At 29.5% G+C, this 23,822-nt stretch overlaps 1 protein-coding gene across 4 annotated transcripts; it reads left to right on the top strand.

Annotated features, from left to right (window-relative positions):
* The first annotated feature begins 14,359 nt into the window (after positions 1-14,359).
* Positions 14,360-19,630, top strand: LOC124956718 (protein BEAN1-like). Of its 4 annotated transcripts, none has more exons than XM_047512892.1 (3): positions 14,360-14,507; positions 17,100-17,822; positions 18,654-19,630. In XM_047512892.1, exons 1-3 carry the CDS (start codon positions 14,486-14,488, stop codon positions 18,752-18,754), a joined length of 846 nt encoding a protein of 281 aa, XP_047368848.1. In that variant the 5' UTR covers positions 14,360-14,485; the 3' UTR covers positions 18,755-19,630. The 4 variants fall into 4 exon arrangements, with proteins under 4 accessions (XP_047368848.1, XP_047368849.1, XP_047368847.1 ...); XM_047512893.1 differs by lacking the exon at positions 14,360-14,507 and adding an exon at positions 14,514-14,696; XM_047512891.1 differs by lacking the exon at positions 14,360-14,507 and adding an exon at positions 14,852-15,210.
* The last annotated feature ends 4,192 nt before the right edge of the window (positions 19,631-23,822 follow it).

Below are 23,822 nucleotides of genomic sequence, written 5' to 3'. Positions count from 1 at the left end.
TCACCGCGGCTATTATTCTCAGTTAATCCATTAGGTAATTATATTCTACCATTATCTATTGTTCTAACATATTCTTATCTATCGCAAAGAAATTTTTTCAATCATTAAGATAGATTATCCCGTAATAAGCAATAAATATTTGTTATAACGTTGGATAGAATCGTGCTAAGATATTGATTAATTATCTTTAGTACCTGTCTATTTACGATTGAAACATTGTCCAATAATAAGATTATCCTACCACTTTTTCTCTTTCCATTCTTTTTCTTTTCTTTATATCGTACTTCTTTTAAAATCTCACACACAGTCTAAGGATTCTAATAAGAATATGTTTTGATGCATGTATATGTATTTATATATATATGTAAATTCATTCTAATGACTAATGATTCTAGGTATTAAGATAATGATCATGCTATAGGATTATTTGTTGGCACAAATCATATAGATAACATGAGAAATTAATGTTGGTATAAAAAATAAATTGACGTAGGTATATAAAGAAAAAGACGAAAAATAAAAGAAAAGAAAAACGAAAATTTGCTTTTTAATTCATCTTAAAGTTAATATCGTCATTTAATATTTCCTTTATCGTACTATTCATATCTATCATCATTTTTTTTACACAAAGTTGATCGTTCATATTATTGGTAAGGAGCACGTAAGACAGATTGAACACTGGCTATGTCAAGTACGTATTATCGTCGAGTTGTCGTGACATTGGATAAACGAAGCCGACAGGTGCCAGCTGCTTTGGCAATAAAAGTGACGCGACGATCCCTTTTTTCATCCATTTCTGTTTGAGACACGTCTATGTTATCCCTATTCACTTTTTTCTGTTTCTTATAATCAATGCCAACAAATCATACTGTCGAACGCAAGATTGTTTAATCTTTCAAGTATACGTAAATGGTATATTATAGAGAAAACAAGAAATACCGAACTCTTATTTTAACATTCCTGTATATTCTCACGAGGTACGGAAGAATAAAAACAAAAAAAAAAAAAAAAAAGAAACAGATGAGAAATAAAAAACAAATGACTTAAAAGATTATAATAGAATCCATTATTGAATAACATAGAAATATGATTAAGGACAAGTAATATATTTATTCGACATCATGGATTTTCATATATTTGCATCTTTCAGGATTTCTTTATCAAAAAGTTGGCACGTACAAAAGGGGACCGTAGTCCTAACGTAAAGACGGCTACGAAAAGAAAAATGGGTCGGCGCCAAGGATTTAATCAATGATTTCGGCGCCATCTCGACTAGTCGACGACGCGTTTCTATGAAAAAAAAAAAGAAAAAAAAAAAGGATAATAACACATGACTGATGTTCGCATAATGATTGAAAAGTCGACGATCGTACTGATAGATATTCATATTTTTATTTCTCTATATAAGTTATTTTTTTTGTGCAAAAAAAGAAAGAAAAAGAAAGAAGAAAACAAAAAAATGACAGAGACACGGAGAAAGAGAGAAAGAGAGAAAAAAGAAGGAAAAACATTCGTCGATGTCAACGTACCTGAGAAGAATATTATAATTAATATATCGTTTATAATCAAATTATCATTAATCTATTTAACGTCGGTATCGCATATTATAATTTTTGAATTCTTTATTTGACACTTTGTATATTCGTCTCGATGTGCTGCGAAAAGGGAAAAGGACAAAGATAAAAAAAAAAGGAGTTTTTATCTTTGATAATATTGTCCTTTAATAAATAACAAATTTGCAATATAATTTCATTCAATACCTTATCCTTTATCATTCGCAATTGAGAATGAATCGATAATGGTACACAAAAGAAAAATTAAAATTATTTCGAAATACCCATTTCGTTTCGTTTCCGTGCTTACACTTCTTTCGTATCGCTTGCAATGGCAAACAATATCGGATTTCCTAACCGCTTATTCGGCTGTTTCCACTCTCTTTTTTCTTTATTTTTTTCCTTTTGTTTGTTTGTTCGTCCTTTTTTTTCGTTTTTCTTTTGTTTTCGATTTCAATAGTCGCTCTTGAAAAATTCATATATTTTTAACTCACTTATCTAACCAACCATCCGTGTATGCATGTACTTAACAATTGATTCTTTTATTTCGTACAATAGAGTAACACCTCGTATAACACCATGAATAAATAAAGTGTTAAATTTATTCGTCCATCATATTGATCACATGGTTTATATACAAATATTAATTATATGAGATGTATCTGTAAACAAATATTTACGAAAGATGTATTCTACGGATTTATTATTGAGATGCGTAAATTTTCTTTTTTTTTTTCCTTGCCATAGAATTTTATTCTATGACAGGAATCGCAACAGAACGAATCGATTTGAATAGTTTTATTTTTTCTTTCACTCTTTTTTTTCCTTTTGTTCTTTTTTTTTATTTTTTTTTTATTTTTTTTTTTTTTTTTTTTTTTATTTTTATTTCGTTCCTATACAGATAATCACACGGATTGCAAAGAATAAAAAAGGAAATAAAAATAAAATTAAAATCTTTGCGTTATCATTTGTAAAAATACGACGCTGAGGCAATAATCAGGTAAGATTTGTTATAAGTATAGTGATAGAGTAGAGTTCACTTTCACTGTCGGACACGCGATCTTCTTAGAGAGAAACAATTTTTACCGAATAGAATTACACCGAGTCATTTGTCATTCGTTCTCACGGTCGTTCGTCGAACTCGACTAGTTTCTCTTATATCTTCTTTTTATCTTGAATTGTTCTACCGAGTGATTTATCAGAATCAACCTTGCGAGTCTTACTTATCTTGAACTTTGAACTATCTTAAGATTCTTATTTTGCCAAAGTGCAAATATAACCATAAGATAACATCTTACGGTTATATTTGCGGATTGGTAATATTTACGGATTAGTAATGCCTTTCAACTTAAGCCTCTCTATCCGTGTTTAAAAAAAAGTTATGTAATGTAAGAGAAGTATTATAATTTTTATTAATATATAAATATACTATACCATATTAAATATAAATAAATAACCATACATCCATACTATATCATAATACTATAATATATATATATATATATATATATATATATATATATTATATGTATATATAATATATGATTACATTATATAAAAAATAAATACAATTTAGCATTAAGATTAGATAAATCTTTCGATAGAAACTAGCAAGTAACTTTATAGAAGAAAAAACAAAAATAATAATATTTGAAAAATACAAATAATAATATAGTATAATAGTAAAGTTATTACGGCGTTAGAAAAAATTAAAAAGATACAAGACCGAATGACCTTATATCTTTTTATTCACTAAGTTTAGTTGTTGAAATATGCAAAAAAAAGATGACAAAGGCAGAATTCATTTTTTTACGACTAGACACTCGTATTTGCATACTGCTTGTGAAGGTCACATAGATATGTTGACAAGGATCACTTGTCTTGTTGTACTTCATACGAATGTTACAAAGTCTCTCTTTCTCTTGCACGTGTAAGTGGAAAGAAAAAGAACTGACATAATTATTGCAAATCATCATCAAGTGAGATTTGATCGATGATGGGGGAATGCATCTTATGTCTTAAATGCATCTTACATCCATACGATTGAGATAAAGAGAGAGAGAGGAGAGAGAGAGAGAGAGAGAGAGAGAGAGAGAGAGAGAGAGAGAGAGAGAGAGAGAGAGAGAGAGAGAAAGAAAGAGGAAGAGAGATTTACAACGACCATACGCGTTACATAAATGTATTGATAGTGTACGTAATAACATCCGAGAAACTTCGGGATTCACAAGCTATAAGTTTGCAAGCAATGGTACGTGTATCTTAATATTAACATTAGCAAAAGTGACGAGCAACATATGAGGGAGAAAAAAAAAAGAAAAGGAGAAGAAAAAAAAGGAAACGTTTTCGAAGAGATCATTTTACTACATTTTTTTTTTCTTTTATTTTATTTCTTTTTCTTTTTCCGTTTCTTTTCTTTCTTTTTTAATTTTCTTTTGTAAATCTTAACTATATTTTACTTTAATAAGTTTTCATCAGGTGCATATATGACGTTAATGACATTTAAATGGATGGAAGATGACGTTACACACACACACACACACACACACATATATATATGTATATATATTTAAAAAATTTTAAATATTGAAAGACACGCAATCATTTAACATCATTTAACCTCGATATTTATCGACTTTTATCGTAGTTTAAACACATGATAAATCATAAATTTTTTTTTCCATTCTTTTTTCCTTTTTTTTTTTTCTCTTTTACTTTACAATTTTTATTATCAGATTTATTTCCTGTATTCGTAATGACACAAACCATGTTTCTTTTTATTAGTTTTTTCCTTTTAATAGAAATCTCTATTTATCAAATGTCTATGAACATACAATTCTCATATCATTTGTTAATTTTATCATGAAAATAAATTTAAGAATGTTGATCCGATAATTGGAATGAATCTAAATTCTTTAAATTAGAAATCGATTTAGTTTTATATTTAGAAGTTGGACGGATATGTATTAAATAATCAAGTAAACTCTTATCTTGTCTTCTTTTTTATTTTTATTTTTTCTATTTTTATCATTACATTATATTACTTATATTTATTAATATCTATGATATTGGTTGTCTATTTCAATGATAGATATATTCTATTGAAAGTTATTATTGAATATAAAAGATAAAAGTCGTCCATCCTATGAACTTTCTACGAGAGCAATGTCGAGATTTTGACTTTAATAAGAAAAAATATGACATCGTTTACAAAGATGAACCATCTAACACCCTATCTAATTATTTACTTATTTACAATGTCTATTCCTAAGTTTAAGAGTTAAGGCAATTTGAAACTTATGTTATTATCCAAATAACAAATCCACATTTTTTTTCTTTCTTCTTTCTTTGTTTTTCTTTCTTTTTACGAATTCGATCACTTTGCTTCGTCTTTTCTCTCTCTCTCTCTCTCTCTCTCTCTCTCTTTCTTTTCTTATTTGTTGTTGTTTTTTCTCCTTCCTTTCATTTAGTATATAAGAAAGAGGAACGAGAATTATAAAGAGAAGAAATAGGAAGACGCAAACGATCCACTGAATCGGCTATACTTTTTCTCATTATTTGCGACGTTATCCGAAAACGAATGGACTTTTAAATTGCAACAATGCCAGTGGCTTTGGTCGCACTAGTCACGATACGCCCGACACGGTTTAGGTCCGATAACGGATGCGGAACGCGACTGTACCGTCTATGTTCTCTTCCAACGAGTAAAAGCGACAAATTCGTCCCATTATATTTTCGTATTTATTTCGGCTGCGGTCTCCTCTGCCTCTTCCCCTCCGACCATCCCCTACTACCCTCTGTCGCTCTATCTCCACCCTACACCCTCTATCTCCCCATCACCCTTATAACCACCACCCAGTCGACTCTATATCCTCCCCTCTACTTCTGCCCATCCACCCCTCACCAATCCTACCAACGTCGCCATCTCGGCCACTTTTGTTCCGTCCGCAATTACGCGTTCCGGCGCGCTTAATTCCCGACGATTAAAACTCTCGGACCACCCGTTAATTTCCTAGAAAATAATGTAGAATCGTACGAGCCACAAAATTTCTCGTCGATCTTGTCGGTTACTGTAACTTTTCTTCTTCTTCTCTCTCTATCTCTCTCTCTCTCTCTTTATTCTTTTTTCTTTCTTCTTTTTTATTTTGATTGCTTTCGATTCTGTTCTTTTTTTTTCCTATTTCCCTTCTTTTCTCTTTTTATTTATTTATCAATTTTTTTTATTTTTTTATTTTTATTTTCTTGATAGAACAGAACGATAAGATAACAACAATAATTGTCACTTTGTTTTCTCGTGTATTTTTTCGTATATATATATATATATATATATATATATATATATGTATATATCTATATATATATATTTTTTTTTTCTTTTTAATTCTTTTATTATATCTCGATAATAATAAAATAATAATACGGGATAATAATTTGTCGTTTTATTATTATTTCTCGTATCGCCAATTTTATACATTATCTAATATTATAATATTCTTAAAAAAGTATAATTATATATATAAATTAAATATATATATATATATATATTCGTTCTTATACACTATTAGATATATAATGGCGATAAACTTATAGATACTTATTACAATAAACTCTTTCGAAAGGAAGTTTTTATATTGACCCATGACATTGTCCATACGAGCTCAATATTTAATTTCCTCCGAACGCATAGATATCTCCCAAAGCTCGAGGATCTCCTCCATTCAGTAGGGGCTGGTACTAACTTGGAGTATCCAACATCGTGAAACTATTTAAACTCTGAGAGGCAAGCCGTGCGACCATTGTCGCATCGAAATTTCATAGCTCGTAGAACTTCCGTGCAAATACAGACTGACTGAAGTAGAACTATGACGTCTGTCTATCTTTCTCTTTCTCTCTCTCTCTCTCTCTCTCTCTCACTCTTTCTCATTTTATAGTGTACCATGGAAAATGCTCTGTCTTTCTCTCTCTCTCTCTCTCTCTCTCTTTCTCTCTTCTTCTTTTTCTTCTATTGTAGGAAAACTTTCGCAAAGTATCGGAATCGTTGCAACGAACGATGAATTTGTCGTTCGTTGGCTGGTTCGGTACTTTGGCGCCGCTGCTTCTTATTTACCTCGCGGGTCGCGCTTTGTTCGCGCGTAATTAAGTTTTGCGGCGGCTTAACGCCCGACAATTACTCGGTGGTAGTCGTTAATTTCCCTTGAAATAAAAGACAAGGAAGTGGAGAAGAGAAACGAAGATTGAAAGAGATGGGTGAGAAAGGAGACAGAGAGAGAGAGAGAGAGAGAGAGAGAGAGAGAGAGAGAGAGAGAGAGAGAGAAAGAGAGAGAGAAGGAGAGAGAGAGAGAAAAAGAAAAAAGCCACACTATTATATCAATTTATAATAGTAATATATTTATAGTTACGAATTGATAACGACGTATTAATTTATTTCCTCAAGAAACGAATTGTCGGCTTCCTATTGAAATTTTCGTTCAATTTCTCGTTTTTTCTTCTCCTCCTTCTCCTCCTCCTACTCCTCAATTCTTTCTAAATCTTTTAAAACTTTAAGAAATATTAAGAATCATCTTGGCGAATCATATATAAGTCAATAAAAAATTCTACGATTAGATAGTTAATGTATACGTTTATGTCCAGATAAATTAAGAAGCAAATTTAAAATTATACATACATACATACATACATATATATATATATGTATGTATGTATATATATATATATATGAATATATTTTTTTTTGTTTTCCTTTTTTTCTGTATTTAGAGAAAGTTGATTCTTTAATATGTTTTTTCATCCGAAACTAGTCAATAATCCGGTTTACGTTCTCTTTTAACTTAACAGATGAAAGACATATATATATGTTTGTGTGTGTGTATATACATATTTATAAATATTTTCTTTTTATGCTTTTTTTATGTCCTTCTTCAAAACGATCATTTAAAAATGTGCAAATACGAGTAATGTTTTTTTGAATGTGAAATAAATTATTTTTATTATTCAGAGGAATATAATCATTATTATTGAAAACGTTTGATCGCAGAAAAAAATCTATCACCTTCTTTTCTAATTCGATTAACTTTATCGATAAATAATATCTCAATAAATTGATATATATATATATATATATATATATATATATATATATATATATATATACTTTTACATACTGTTCGTGCTATCTCCAAAAAGATAATGTTTCAAAAATTAGTGAATATGAGCGAAAATTTTTTTTATAAGAACACTATTCTTAATATTAACAAAATGTTATTCTGTATGTTTCTTTTTCTTTTTTGTTCTTTTTTTCTTTTTTTATTGAAACAAATCGACGCACCTTTCTTTAAACTTATAACGAAACTTATTAACAATATATTTGTGGATATATTTATTATATATTTTATTTTACGTTTTTAATGCGCTGTCGAAATTTTTTAAATTTATAAACACTTAAAATAAATTCTTATACGTAAAAACTGCTTCCGGATTAGTTCGAGAATTCTTTTCAACATTTTGTCAACGAAACTAATGAATATTAACTCGATTTATGTTTCTCAAAAATTTTGAGCCTCATCAGATTATTAGTCTATTACATCCTGTTTATACCGTTTCTAAAAAAGAATAGATTCAAAAATTAATGAAAGTAAACGAAATGTTTCTTTAAAGTCATTATTTTTTATCATTCAGAAAACGTTATTCCTTGATCAATATATTATTCTGATTAAATGAAATTTTTCCTTAAATCTATAATGAATATTAATGCAAACAAATATATATTAGATGTATCGTACATTTTATTTTATATTTTTAATCCTCGTTGGAAGAAAGAAAAGAAAGAAAAGAAAGAAAAAAAAAAAAGAAAAAAAGAAGAAAAGGAAAGAAAACAAAAATTGAAAGAAGTTGATAAAAAAGGAAGAATTTCTTTGATAGAAATTGATGGAGAAGGAAGAAATTGTGAAATACTATCTTCGTTATTACGAAAATTCCATCCAATGTTTTATCACCGAAACAAATAGATATCAACTCGGTTTACATTCTCTTTGAAATAGTTCGAACCTTATCAGTGATATTAAGCTTCTCGTAAAAAAAAAAAAAGAAGAAGAAGAAGAAGAAAATAAAACAAGAAAAAGATAGGTATGCTCGATCATCGAAAAATCGAGGGCGTCCGAAGGTAAATTACGATGGTAGATGCGAATTCAAAATTTAACAGTCGCTTTTCACTATCTAAGGAAAACGAGTGTTCGGGTTGGATACATTATATGTAACACTATACATATACATATATGTATGTTACTCGTGCTGTTACGCGTTCGTATAGGGTGTTCAGAAAAAAAGAGAGAAAGAGAGACAAAAAGAAAGAAGAAATGAGAAAGAAAGAGGGAAAGATGCGAATGTGTTTTGAGAGCGGTTTCACGTAGACGTAGGAGTCATAGAACGGTCGGCAATAACCTACCTTTATAGCCGACGTTCCGGGAAAGTGCGTTTCCCCTTTTCTTCACCTACGTGCATAATACCCTAATACATGCATTCACCTAAAGATACAGTTGCAGTAAACGCGAGAGACGAGATCGTCCGCGAGCGACTCCTGCGAAATTAAACATCACCTTCATGATCATAACTTTAACGATACTTTGTATGATAAAGTATATACACGGTATACATATATACGGGGACATATGAATGGGGGGGATGGAAGGGTGGGAGGGATGAGATGAGGGAGGGATGGGAGGGATGGGAGGAAGGTTGCGTCAGGGTTGCGTCAGGGTTGCGTCAGGGTTGCGTCAGGGTTGCGTCAAGGAGGAAGGTTGTCTTAATAAAGAAAACATTACGTGTCTTCTTTCAACATTTTCCTCTTGTTTCCTTTTGCATACTCTTTTTTTCGTTTTTGTTGTTTTTCTCTTTTTTTTTTTTTTTTTTTTTTTTTTTTTTTTTTTTGTTTTTTTTTTCTGTTTTTTTTTCTTTTTTGTTTTCTTTTTTTCTTTTTTTTTTTTTTTTTTTTTTCTTTTTTTTTTACTTAAATCCCCTCACATTTCTCGTGTTCTTCGAATAACGCCAATTACGAGCCGATCAAAGTTTTCTTTGGGTCGAAAAGTGATTAAAAAAAAAAAAAAAAAAGGAGCAAAGAAATTAGAAAAAAAGGAAAAAAAAAATAAATAAAGCAAACATTTATTCGCTAATTATTTTTCTATATCATTTTTATATTAAAATAATTGTGTAATTATATATAATTATATATAAATTAGATATAATTGTATAGTAGAGAATAAAACGTAGATTGATTTAAATGGTTTCGATAATTGTATTAAAAATCCGGAAAAGGAAATGTTCTTGGCTGTTATAAAGTAACAAACAATTTTTAATTTATATAAGACTAAGAACGTAATATGTACATCTTATAATTTTCTTTTTTCCTTTGCTTTTTTTATCTCTTCGTTCTTTTCTTTTTTCACAGAGTTAAAGTAGTGTATATCTACATCGTCGGTATATAAAATTAATAATTAATGACGTTGTTTTAATGACATATATACATAAGGAAGTAAGCTGGCAAAAAACTAGCAAAACAGAAAAACTTAATTGGCCTTTTATGCTAACGTAACAATCGTCATATTTTTATCTGCGTTTAATAAAAACATTTTATTATTGTAAATAAAATCACATAATATCAACGCACATCTTTTTCTTTTTTTCATATTGTGAGAATACTCTATATTAATAGAATTTTGTTAAAAAAATTATGTCGTTTTAATACTTACAACGTATTCCGAATAATTTTTTACATGTTAACTAACGTTACCGCATTTTATGTTTGTTAATAAGTGTTGATTTCGTGAAGTACACTCGACACCATTAAAAGTCAAATAATGTTGTTTGAAAAGTTGCATTTAACTACTAACCCGTGTGTTGTTTTATTCGTCGTAAATTACTCTGACTTTTACGTGAAATGCGCATGATGTGAAGTAAAAAAAAAAAAAAAAAAAAAAAAAAAAAGATAGAAGAAAAAAACAAAAAAGAAACAAAGAAAAACAGAAAAGAAAGAGAGAGACAGAAAATATATGGAATATTCTAGTTGGCCAAGTATGCATAAAGTGCTGAAACGAAAAAATTACCCTCGTTACAATTAACCCTTGCAATACTAAGCTTTCAGTAAATCGTAAGAAGGACGACGACGCCTCAGGCATACTCGGACCCTTCTTAAGACTTTCTCGGTAGCGTAAGAGAATGGCGAAACACTATGCATAATGCTCTCACTTCCATAATTGTAGGCCTACGTGATAAAATGGGCTCTTGCTGTGATGGGTCGGTCCGTGATTTCAGCTCGGCTCTTAGGCATTTATCGTCCCGTATATACCATCTATTTCTTACCACTAATAATAAGCTAACCAAAGAACCCCCAAAGTTTCGTAGCCTTTTTAAAATGATTATAACTGACGTCTAACATATACAGGATGTTACAAAAGTACTTAAACCGTTTTTAAGATCACTTACTCTTTGTCGAAATAATATTTAATTAATTTTCTTTCTATTTATTTATTTATTTTTTTTTTTGTATTTTTTTATCAAATTGCAAACAACTTCTCGAATTCGTAATTTTACAATTTGAATGATATAAATTAAGCTTTAAAGAAAGGGAAAAGAATGATCATCACTCGAAAATGGAATGATCGATTTTTATGATCACTTGGGAACTTTTCTTTCTTACTTTTCTTTTCTTTTTTCCAAGGAAAGTTATTGATAACGATTAAATTAATATTCAACAAAGAAAATTACATATATATATATATATATATATATATATATATATATATATATATAAAGCATTCATCATTCGTTCTGCATCTTTAGAATTTATACAACAAATGTTGTTTACTGCAATAAAATTCGATGCATATGCATATGTTTTTATGTATATGTTGAATTTTATTCGATATTTAAATATTACCGTTCATACATATGTATATATACATGTGTGTGTGTGTGTGTATATGTCTGTGTATCACATATTATTTATTTATTGTTGTATTTTACTGTTTATTTACTTTTCTTCGAACATCCAAAAAGAATTTCCTGTTGCTTCTAAATTCGAACAGACAGACGGCTCGGCGGGCTTTGTATAAAGCAACGATTAAATTACAAATTAACATATTTATGATAGATACCTTAAGATCTTATGATTAAATCTAATTAATTAATTCCCCGTACATATCTTGTTTTTTTTAACGTTTACATTTTAATAAAATCGAACTCATCATTAACAAATTTAAATCAAAAAAATATAAATTTTAATTGGATGTCTTTCGATTGATTTCTGAGAAGACATTTGAGCAATGTTTAAATATATATATATATCTCTAAATTTTTATATATAATATTATCACTTTTTCGTTTAATTCGAAGAAACCTAAATTACGTAGAACATTTAACTATTCCTTATCATTATATTGGAACAATCAATATTTTTAAGAATAAAACTAGAGAATAAAAATATATATATACGAATCATGCAATTTCAACATCTAAAGTAATAGTACTTCCTTACTTATAGGAAAGAAAATAAATTAAAAAGAAGACTAAACAACAAAATCAAAACTGCTCTCTACTTACACAATATTACCATAAGTAGAAAGAAGAAGAAGAGTCTTGTAGAAATTCCAGAAGTAACGTATCCCTCGGCAATGATCGCGAAATATGCTAAACATGTAATACACGCGAGCATAAGAAGAATACATAATCGCAAAAAATATCGTGACATGCGAAGGATTGTAGGAAAGGAGATACACATACATATCCATATATATATATATATATATATCCGTACAAGGGCACATACGATGTTTGCAATCTCACGTTTATTTCGAGATAGACGATGTAACTTTTACGAATGGCATCGCGAAGAAAATTAAAAGTACCAACGACCACATTTTTCTTTCCATATTTGTTCGCGAATGACTGAACGGATGTATCTGTGTGAGTGTCTGTATACGTATTGTGTGTACGTATTGTGTGTTTCAGTATGTGCAAGCGCGCGCGCGCATGCGCGAACCCTTCGTCACGTTCGATTAATATTCCCGACACGTCGACGATATCAAACATGATTTTGCAGACACGCCGTACTTAAAGCGTTAAACAGGATTTAGCGTTATGTGCACGTTCCATATCACGTAATGACATTACACTTGTCTCTCTCTCTCTCTCTCTCTCTCTCTGTCTCTCTTTTTCTCTCTTTCTCACTGTGGCTCTCTTTCTATGTATAATGTAATCGAATATCAACGATAAATCGAATTTAATAGCGCATGTTTATAATATCAATAAAGTGTGCGTACAAAAGAATGAAATAAAAATAAGAAGTAGAAGAAGAAAAAATAAGATATAAGAAAAAGAAACGAAAAAGAAAAGAAAAGAAAAGAAAAGAAAAGAAAAGAAAAATATTAAAGTCAGCTTAGGGGTTTACAAAAGTTTTTGCGATCTATAATTGAATCGTAGAACGTACATACATTCTGTAATATTTACGTTAACAACCAATATATCTTTATCCTTTTCTTTTCTTCATTCTTCCTTTTACGTCTTCTTGTTTTCTTTTTTTATTGTATTTTATTTCTCTCTCTCTTTCTCTCTCTCTCTCTCTCTCTCTCTCTCTCTTTCTATGTAACATATCACGTTAATAAGATCAGATCGACTAAATGGTTACGATCGGAATCTGTGTTAACTTTTATCTACGTAATGAAATATATAATCAATGATTTCAAATTAGATAAGAAACAAACTTTCATAGATAAGAAAGCGAATCCGTGTTACCGATTCTTTCGTAATCGAGCTGTAATGAAATCATTGAACGTACTTACATTCTGTAATATTTACGTTAACAACCAATATATCTTTATCCTTTTCTTTTCTTCATTCTTCCTTTTTCGTTTTCTTGTTTTCTTTTTTTATTGTATTTTATTTCTCTCTCTCTCTCTCTCTCTCTCTCTCTCTCTCTCTCTCTATGTAACATATCACATTAATAAGATCAGATCGAATAAACGGTTACGATTGAATCTGTGTTAGCTTTTATCTACGTAATGAAACATATAATCAATGATTTCAAATTAGATAAGAGACAAGTTTTCATAGATAAGAAAACGAATCCGTGTTACCGATTCTTTCATAATAGATGTTACGTGAATCTATAAGCATATTTAGGATTACATTAGAAATTATAACTATTTATCATAGTTTTCATTATCGACAGACACTGTTAAAATTTTCCCACGCAAATTATCATCGTGCGTTTGTTCTTTTGATTATAAATATGAAGAGAAGGAGGGGGGGGGGAAAGTAAATAAATAAATAATAAAGAAAGAAGGGAAGAAGAAGAGATCAACGATTTGAACACCTTTTGGACGATGTAACGAAAATATTATTGAAAAAGGAAAAAAAGAAAAAGAAAGAAAGAAAGAAAGAAAGAAAGAAAAACCGAAAGAGAAAACAAACAAACAAAAAATTAACATTTGTCCATTGTCGTACGAAATAGTAGTCGTAAATAAGAAAAAAAAAAAAAAACAAAAAAACAAAACAAAAAACAGAGATATTAAAAATCTTCTTTCATCGATTGATCGAAAAGAGGAATTCGATGGTAGTACCATTTTCTAGATATTATTGTTTATTATTCTCTTGCTTTCTTTTTTATCGACAGTGCTTCAGCGAGACGTTATTGAAGAACGTGCGCTTCGTTTGCGAACCTTTCATGATGCTTGGCGAGGATACTACTATAGTCTCTCTTTCTCTCTCTCTCTCTCTCTCTCTCTCTGTCTCTCTGTCTCTCTCTTTCTTTCTCTCTCTCTCTCTCTCTCTTTCTGTCTTTCTCCTTCTATCCCAGTCAACTCACGCACGCACGCTCTGACGATATTCGCTTTAGTCGAGTCTTGCTTTTCGTCGGCGCGCCAACTGTATAAACGTAGCTCGAAGAAATGTCGTGCGACGTTGACAAAGGTATAGGTCAAATAATAAACGATCATATTCAATATTGTTATCATTAATATGATTGATCGATCGAAATGCATAGTCGTTGTATATCGAAATTCGATTGTCGGCGGGAGTTTTTAAATTTCTAATTGTAATGTGTTAAAGAAAAATTTTTTGATTATCGATCGGATTTGTGCGCTCCTATTGAATATTTGTGTGCGTAATTATTATATCGTATATATTCTGTGATTTATCTTTTCTCCGTTCTTATTGTTATAATCGTATAATTTTAATTAATTATATCGATATTTGTTTTCTTTTTTTTTTCTCTCTCTCTCTTTCTTTTCTTTATTTCTTCTTCCTTTTCCATAGTCTTCGTTTTTCTTTATTTCTTTTTTCTTTATTTCTTACTTACTTTCTAAGTCGAACGCAATGGTGGAAGGTACCTTTTAAATTGGGCGCATGTATCTGTCGTAACACCGAGGTGTAACAGAAATTCTGCTCATACCGCTTTTCTCTCTCACATAGCCGCGGTGAAAGGCTTTATCTTTCTGTTACGAGTGTTCGGTCGTTAAGTTAAGACGCAACGCCAAGAATACTCGTTTTCCTCGAGATATCGTACTGCAAATGCCAACATTTTAACAGCCATCGAGAAAAAACAGTTCTTGATCCTTTTTCTAACGATTTCTTCAAACTTTTTCCATGATACGGGACGAAGAAAAACAATTATGTTAGTGTTATGTTTTATATATATATATATATATATATATATATATATATGTACGTATGTATGTATGTATGTATATACAAGTTCATATTTATTTGGGATACAACATTGATAACAACATAATTCTTTTTTTATAACAATATTAACTCATTTAATATTTATAATATTATATAATATTTATTTTATATAATTTCGATTCATGTAATAATTTTTTGTATATATATATATATATATATATATATATATATATATATTTATACAAATTTTTACGTGTTTGTATCATTATACATTAGCTCTAATAATTATACAACCAATGTTACAAATGTCATTCATTTTTTCAAGAAACTATATTTCTTTCAAAGTGATTAAATTTTTTATAATATCTGACAATCAATCACTAACTAGGAATTTAATTAAATATATATATATATATATTTTTTTTTTGTACTCCTATTGTCTAGGTATATGCAATAACAACTTGAGTAGGCTAAAACAAATATTCGCAAAATTTAAATGCCTCTTAGAAATGATTATTATAAAATATTATTTTAATTATAAATAAGTAAGAGAGAAATAAAAAAAAAAATGATTCACATAAGAGAAGCAAACAAGAAAAAGGAGAAAATACGTCCTTCTTGCGAAATGAAAGTGCTTTCAAGGTTCCTTAATTACACACGAGACATAACAGATAAATTCAATAATACTGTCTGGAAATAAGTGGACTTGACTTTGAAATAACTACAAGTATATATATATATGTATATGCATATGTGTATTTATGTATATATGAATTCTTTAGTGCGTAGATATAAGAGAGACTACTTTTACATAAATAATTCTTATTGCTTTTTCGTGTTATCACTTAATCAAATAGCAGATATGTCTTTTTCATGTATCAAATCATTATTTTCGTCTTTGTATTCATAGTTTATAATCAATATTAAACGTGAGTATTGACATTGATAGCTCATTGCTTAAAATTTTTATGTATGTGTGACCCTTCATACTATTTATTTTGATTTCGCAATCAAATTATGTTATTCATTTGTGTTACATAAATTATATGTGAGTGCATAAATATCGTATTTATTTAATATTTTTTATTTATCTAATCTTTTTATAATATCATTTCATATATATATATATATATATATATATATATATATATATTATTTTGTTTATAAAAATGCGACATTGTATACGGCGACAAACTATAATGATGTAAGCTTTTGATAAATTATTAAAATTTATATATATATATGTATATATATATGATATCTCGCGATTTATAATCAAAAAGTGTATTGCAAGTAGAATGTGCATTGTAAATTTCCTCAATGTTACTTCATATCTCTGTATATTTCATATTCAAACGCAATTCAAACTCGTGGGAATACAGTAGGGTACTGTTTCTTGTTTGGCATCATGGTGCACAGTTTTACTCTGTTTACCACAGCATAATTACTTAAATGATCATCGTAATTGTAGGGAAATATAACGAGTGAAATTTATAACGAATTTTGACTTCCCGCTTCTCATTAAGAGTCACAGAAATTCACAGGATTAAACATTAATGAGAGATCGATCAGACAGTTAGTTGTGTTATGGATTAATTTAAAAAAATTAGTAGAAATTAAAACCGTTTCAAACATGGTATCGTCGTAATCAACTCGAATAAATTCAGGCCCTATCCATCAGTATAAATCAAACGGGTTAAACGTTAAATTTGTTTAATTCCAAAAATAAATGCATAAATAAATAATATTTTTCACGTATTGCGCGTATTTTTTTTTTCTTTTCTTTTGTTTTTTAAATAATACGTAATGAAACAAAAATAAAATAAAATAAAGTTCGACGTCAAACATTTAATGTAATCATTGTTCATCTTTCAGGTACTGTACCAGAAAGTACAGAAAATGATCATTTGCTAGAGAGTCGTAATGATGTCCGGATGGCATCCTGTTCAATTTTATCGGAACAGAGTGGTCAAAGGCATCATCGTCATCATCATCATCATCATCATCATCATCACCACCATCAACGTCAAGCAAGATATCAGAATGATAATTGTAGAAACATATCGACCAATGAGAAATCGAATCAAAACAGACCTTTTGGGATCGTTGATGGTTCGAGTCACGATGTCATCTCAGGAACTCTTCCATCGATCGTCGTCAGCGACGTAGACGAGAACGATGAGGATCCACCGCCTTACAGCGCGATTGTGCCACCGGATCACGTCGCCTGGCCGTTCGTCTTCTCGACCCACATCCCATATTCTGTGCACGCCACGCAACCCTGCATAACAGAGCCGCCTTTGGCGCCCTTCCAGATACCACCATCACCATCACCAATTCTACTACCACCACTACCACCATCAGCATCACTAGCACTAGCATCAACATCACCGGTACAACAATCCTCCTCCCTTCAACAACCCCCAACAACGACTCACCGACTTGAAACTCCTTCCCTCGATAGTACCACCCCAACCCTATCTTTAACGCCTTATCGGTTCTTCAAGCTTGACTCTCACCGATCCATCATAGACCATCGTTCTTCGATCTTTACCGATAACGTATCCACGGACAAACAGATCCAAGGAAGATCACGAAGTGAGTATAGATTATATACAATATATATATATATATATATATATATATATATATATATATATATATTTCGGTTATAATGTATTGTAGATAGATATTTTATTGACTGAATCGTAATTATATATTGACTTGATTCATAAATAATTTATTATGATACTAAGGAAGAATAATAAATGGAAGAAATGGCAAAATTTTATATTTATATATATATATATATATATATTTCAAAATCAGGTTTACTAATCACTATTGATCACTTCTAGATATAATGTTCATTTATAAATAGGTTTTATTATGAATAAAAAATTAATGAAGTGATATTTATTTGTTAACGATTAAACTTACTTGCATTTATGTCATTGTCTAATCATAGATATTTTTATAACAAGATATTTTTATATTACTATTATGATTATTTTATACGATAACGATCAGCGATTTTTAATGATAACATAGGGACACTTAATTTCAATATAATTCATTATTCTTCTTTGTATTATAATTTCAATCAACAATACTTTTATACCGTTAAATGTAATTTTGAATGATTTTTGGAATAGTTCGATAATCAGCCATATGATGATAAATGATAAATAACCATATTTTTTTTTTTATAGAATAAAGATAGTCGTTGACAATCTTAAAAGTAAAAGATTCTTCGTTTCGTATGATTCTCCGTCATAAAGATCCTATTCTCGTAAAAATAGGATTCTCAGCCGCAATAAATATATTATAGTTATCGATCGAATATCTTAATGAATTTTTTTTAATAAACTTTATATCCAATATTATTATATTCCTTTAAAAATTTTCTTTTTTTTTTCTTCTTTACAGAATATGGAGGAATTTTAATTGCTACTGCAGTCATTGTTTTTCTCATGGTATTGTCCTTGATGGTTAGATTTGTTATGGAAAAAAGTTTCCGACGGCGATAGCGATTACATATTCGGACGAACAAAATCAATGTTGAAGACAGAAAATAAAAAAAAAATTGTGTTTGTTTACAATTCTTTGAAAATCAATGACAAAAGGTCAACGATAAAAGATCAACGATAAAAGGTCAACGATAAAAAGTCAAAGATAAAAGGTCAACAAAAAATAGATATATATATATATAAATTGATGTTTCGTGATACAGAAGATAAGTTTCAATATGTTGTTTCTCCTGTTGACGCATACATGGATCTATCAATCGTTCATGGTATTTTCTCTTAAGGGTTATATATCGCCATTAGAAATATTTACCCTTGGGAACCTATTGGATATTAGCTAACAAAACGCATAGATAAAAAACATATGGATACCTCTGTCTGAGGTTAGGCATTCTTAGTTAATAAAGTATCTAAGTTTCAATAATATGTCAACCCGGCTAATAAATAAATAGTGAAAATAGATGTTTAGGCGCGATAAGCCAAGAATTGTCTAGCACTTAGCTTTGAAATATCCATTGACACCCTCTAATCTACAAGATCATTAAAACAAAGAGAGCACATATGGAATGTTTAAAAATTTCAATGAATTATGACCCGATCAATGGGCATTAATTTTTTCCTTTCCATGCTCAGGTTATACTTCAACTTTGCCCTTTTTATTCTCTTTTTTAATATCATTATAATTTTCGTGGATACTTCTAAAGACGTCAATAAAAAGTCAATTAAGTTACATGTTTCAGAATCATGATATCTAAGCTCTCAAGTCTTATTATATATCATTCCTTTAGAAACAGCGAGAGTACAAATAACCATGCATCATTACACGAAACACATAAACAATTGTAATTTATTTCATCAAATATACGATGATAATTTCAACGCGCGCAATATTTATTATAGCACATCTATACCGAGTCTTACGGGATTCTTTAAAAGAACGCAAAATTAATAGAACCTATTAATTTGCGGGAACACGGCGAGTGGTATTTTATTGACGGCCTTCAACAGTATCTTAGCCTAATGCCGCCGCCCTTATTCATCGCGACCACATCGTGGATTTATAGTTCGAACAACAAGGAATAGACGGGGAATATTCTCCGTGCAACTATCATCATTGGTCCGGTGCGAGACGCATACCTAAAATGGCTCTCGTAATTGTGTCCTCACGACGTAATATCTCCTTTTGCAATTTTTTTCTATTTTTTTTTTTTATTTTTTATTTATTTATTTATTTTATTTTTTTTTTCATTATTTTTTTAAATCCAAATCAACAGAAAAATTCGATAAATTCACGATTATATTTTTTTATCTTCATTAAACGATCTATTTATTTTAATATAATTAAATTGTTCTTTTTTCTTTTTTTTTATTCGATTACCAATACCGTCCAAGTCCCTGCTTTTGCAAAAAGATGGACTTTCTTTCGCGTGTTTATCGATCAGATTGATTTTTGTTTAGATAGGCAAAAGAAAAAAAAAAGAAGAAGATAAAGATCTGTCTTTCGAGTAACGTGTTTCTACAGATCTTTTCCAAGATTATATATATATATATACAAAGAGATAAAAATTTATCTCTTTTATCTAATATCCTGTTTATTAATCAACATTTTATCTTCTTAATTCCGTCATTTATTTAGTATTTACATTTAAATAAGACGCAAAAAGATTCATGGAGATTCCACAAAATTTATTTCCTTTCGATTTCCTTTAGAATAAGAAGAGAAAACTGTTTCTCTTTTCTTTCTGATAAAACCTTAAAAAGAAACAACAATGTTCCAAGAAGACAAGTGAAACGATCGGTTCCGGCAGCTTGAAGCTGTTAATTATTCGTTAAACGTGTTATCCGTTTAAAGTGGAAAGTTCATTTCTCTTATCGGTCCATAGGGAAAACGAGAAGACAAAGTCTCCTTGTAAGAAAGAGAGAGAGAGAGAGAGAGAGAAAGAGACAGAGAATAGAAAATAGAGAAAGAAAAAGTGAGAAAACAGGATCAAATGAAAAGAAAGAAAGAAAGAAAAATAGATAGATAGGTAAATAGATAAATAGATAAATCGAGATAAAATTAAGAAAATTGAGAAGAAACTGGAAGGATGATTTCCTGATGCCCTGATTAAAAAAAATACAAAATCGTTCTTTTAACTACGTTGAGAAAAAAAAGAAATAAGAAAGCTTAAGGTTAAGGATCAGGATATGGATGGAACGAGACGAGAGTTAGGTGTTTGTCAACGGTTGTCGGTAGTTAATTACTTTACATGAAAGGAGCTTCCAACCCTTTTGCAGTTGCGCTTAAGACAGCAACGGTCCCTTCGTCCTAGCTACTCTCACCGTCTTGAGACACGTCTGTCATCCCTTCTCTGTTTCAAAGACCCAATCCCTATCCTTCTCTTCCACCCATCCCTCCCCCTTCCTTCCTTCCTTCCTTCCTTCCTTCCTTCCTTCCTTCCTACCCCTTTTATCTTCATTCTCTATCGTCATCTTCCTCTCTCTCTCTCCTCTTCTCTATCGTCATCTTTCTCTCTCATCACCTGTGAGAGTTTACGAGCTCATAATTCGTGCTCGTGTTGTAAACGAAGTCTTAGCGTAGTACGACGGAAAATTTTCATACGCGTTAAGCCTCACACTCAAGCAAGCAAGCAAGTAAGCAAGCGAGTGCGCGCGCGCACACACACACACACACACACATTTGAAACTTCTTTTTATTTTTTCTTTTTTATTTCTGCGTGGAAAAAAATATACATTGTCGTTAATACAGTGCTAAAGTCAACATTGAAATAAAAGTTTATATTGTAATTTTCTATTTGGTTCTCCTTTTTTTTTTTTATTTCGTTTAGAAGAAATTCAAATTGTGTTGAAAAAAAAAAAAAAATAATAAAAAAAGAAAAAGTAAAAAAGAAACGAGAATTATCCATTTTAGGATATTATAATGGAAATTGGATTTAAGAATTTAAGGACAAATTTTCATGACAAAGACAATTTCATTTCCTCGAAGATCTGATCGAGCTAGTAGTACAATGATATTATTTTTTTCCTTTTTTTTTTTTTTTTTTTTTTTTTTTAAATTATTGTTTTTCTCAAATATTAACATGGTTCTCTAATATGCGTATTAATTTTTTACGATTTATATTATAATTAAACGATTGGGAATTATTATTTTTATACGATTGACGATCTTAATCATTTAATAAAATTGTTATTTATTCAATATTTCGTAATCAGTAAATATGGTTGTCGCGTTGTTTAATGTTTAACAAGTATTGTTCTCTGAAACAATAATTGATTGTAAAACAAAAATTTGTAAAATAAATGGAAAAAAAAAAACAACTAAGAACCCCGTAGTCAGGTTGCGCAAAGAGAGATTTATTTTTTATATTGTTCATTGTATTCCATTATTTGCTTAATAAAGCTTTTCTTATTTTTTTATTACAATTGCAATTCATTCATAAAAAGTAAATCCTCAAAATAAAATAAATTGAATATATTGTACGCAATGTAATTGCATGTAATTAATGTAACTTTGTACATTGAAAATTTATAGATATTTGACATTCCTAATCAGTTAATTGAAAATTTTTCCTGAAAAAAAAAGAAAGAAAAACAAAACGTTTCTGATCTTAGCTAACAAATATTAGAAACTAATATCATTCAATTTCATAAATAAGAAAAAAAATTGCAGAAAAAAATCATTTCTAATAATAAAATATTTTTTCAAAAAAGATTGCAATAATATTTTTTTTTCTCTCTGATTTAAAAATAATGTTTTATGTTAATATTATTGTGGTGAATGTATTAAACCGTGCGTTGTCACCTTCGCGTTCCAAAGTATATAGTCACACTAATGCACGCATAAACATGCTCATTGGAAAAGTTACATTGAGTAAGTTACAATCGATATTGATGGAAGTTCTCGTGTTTCCTTCAGTTTCTTTTTTCTTCTTAATTGAACGATATGAATTCATTGCTAATGTAATTTTTAATTTCGTATGCAACATACGTTTTCTCTTGTAAGGATATCGAATCATTCTTTAAAAGCACTTTAAGAAATATTTATACATAGGTACTACGTAGTTACCTATTTCTATGTTCACGCGCGTGTGTGTGTGTGTATGTGTTCGTTTTTGTGTTTGTGTCATGTATGTATATATACAGAATGTCCCTATTTTTTCCGGTAAAATGATGTCAACATATTCTATTAGTAAAAATAGTTTATTATACAATGATTTATTAAAAAATATATATATATATAATAAATGGTTTATTAAAAAAATTATAACAAAAATATGAAATAACAAAGGACTGATTTTCAATTAGTTATAATTAATGAGAGAAGATCGTCGGTAATTGTCAACGTTAGTTTCATTTCAAGTTGTCGTATATTTTTAAAAATGCAATAATTATATATTTATCCAAAATTAGAATTTCATTACATTAAAAATATCTGATTGATTTCCTTTAATTTCCATAAATACGTCCAAAAGTATTTATCGTTAATTTCTAAAGCGTGTCAATTTTTCTCTGATAAAAACTTTCCTTTTATTGTTTCTGACAAATAAAAAAAATTCAATTTGACATGATGACCATTGATCTTTAAGGATCAAAGAATTGTTACTTCTCGATTTGTTCATCGTCAAGGATAATGCTCATTTAAACATTACCGTACTCGTGCTATATAATGTAAACACAGTAAATACTGCTTATGTAAACAGATAAGGTAAATACATAGCGCCAATTTGTTCTCACGCTACGTATATATGTATATATGTATGTACATATGTATGTATGGACATATGCAGTTACGTATTTATGTATATCAAACGAAAACTGTTCCGTTGTTATTTCGTATTTTTCAATTTACCTTAGTATGTCTACATGCATAAATATATATATATATATTTTTTTTTGTTTTCATTTGTTTTTGTTTATTCATTGGAATATGCTGACATCAGTTTAGTCGACAAAAACAAAAAAAAAAAAATATTAACAAAAAAAAAGAAGAAGAAGAAGAAGAAGAAAAAAGTAGGTATAGACGTAAGTACCTGCGTTAAATATTTATATGATTACACTCGTAAGATCTCAA

The sequence above is a fragment of the Vespa velutina genome, chromosome 23, assembly GCF_912470025.1.
Source record: "Vespa velutina chromosome 23, iVesVel2.1, whole genome shotgun sequence".
Lineage (NCBI taxonomy): Eukaryota > Metazoa > Arthropoda > Insecta > Hymenoptera > Vespidae > Vespa > Vespa velutina.
This window is presented reverse-complemented; position numbering and strand designations above follow the sequence as displayed.

Bases quoted from the DNA above. Each gene is read 5' to 3' on its own strand.
- LOC124956718 (XM_047512891.1), top strand. From the start codon at position 15,183: ATGATACGGGACGAAGAAAAACAATTAT. The intron at 15,211-17,099 runs GTTAGTGTTATG...TTCATCTTTCAG, and splicing joins GGACGAAGAAAAACAATTAT to GTACTGTACCAGAAAGTACA. The intron at 17,823-18,653 runs GTGAGTATAGAT...TCTTCTTTACAG, and splicing joins GATCCAAGGAAGATCACGAA to AATATGGAGGAATTTTAATT.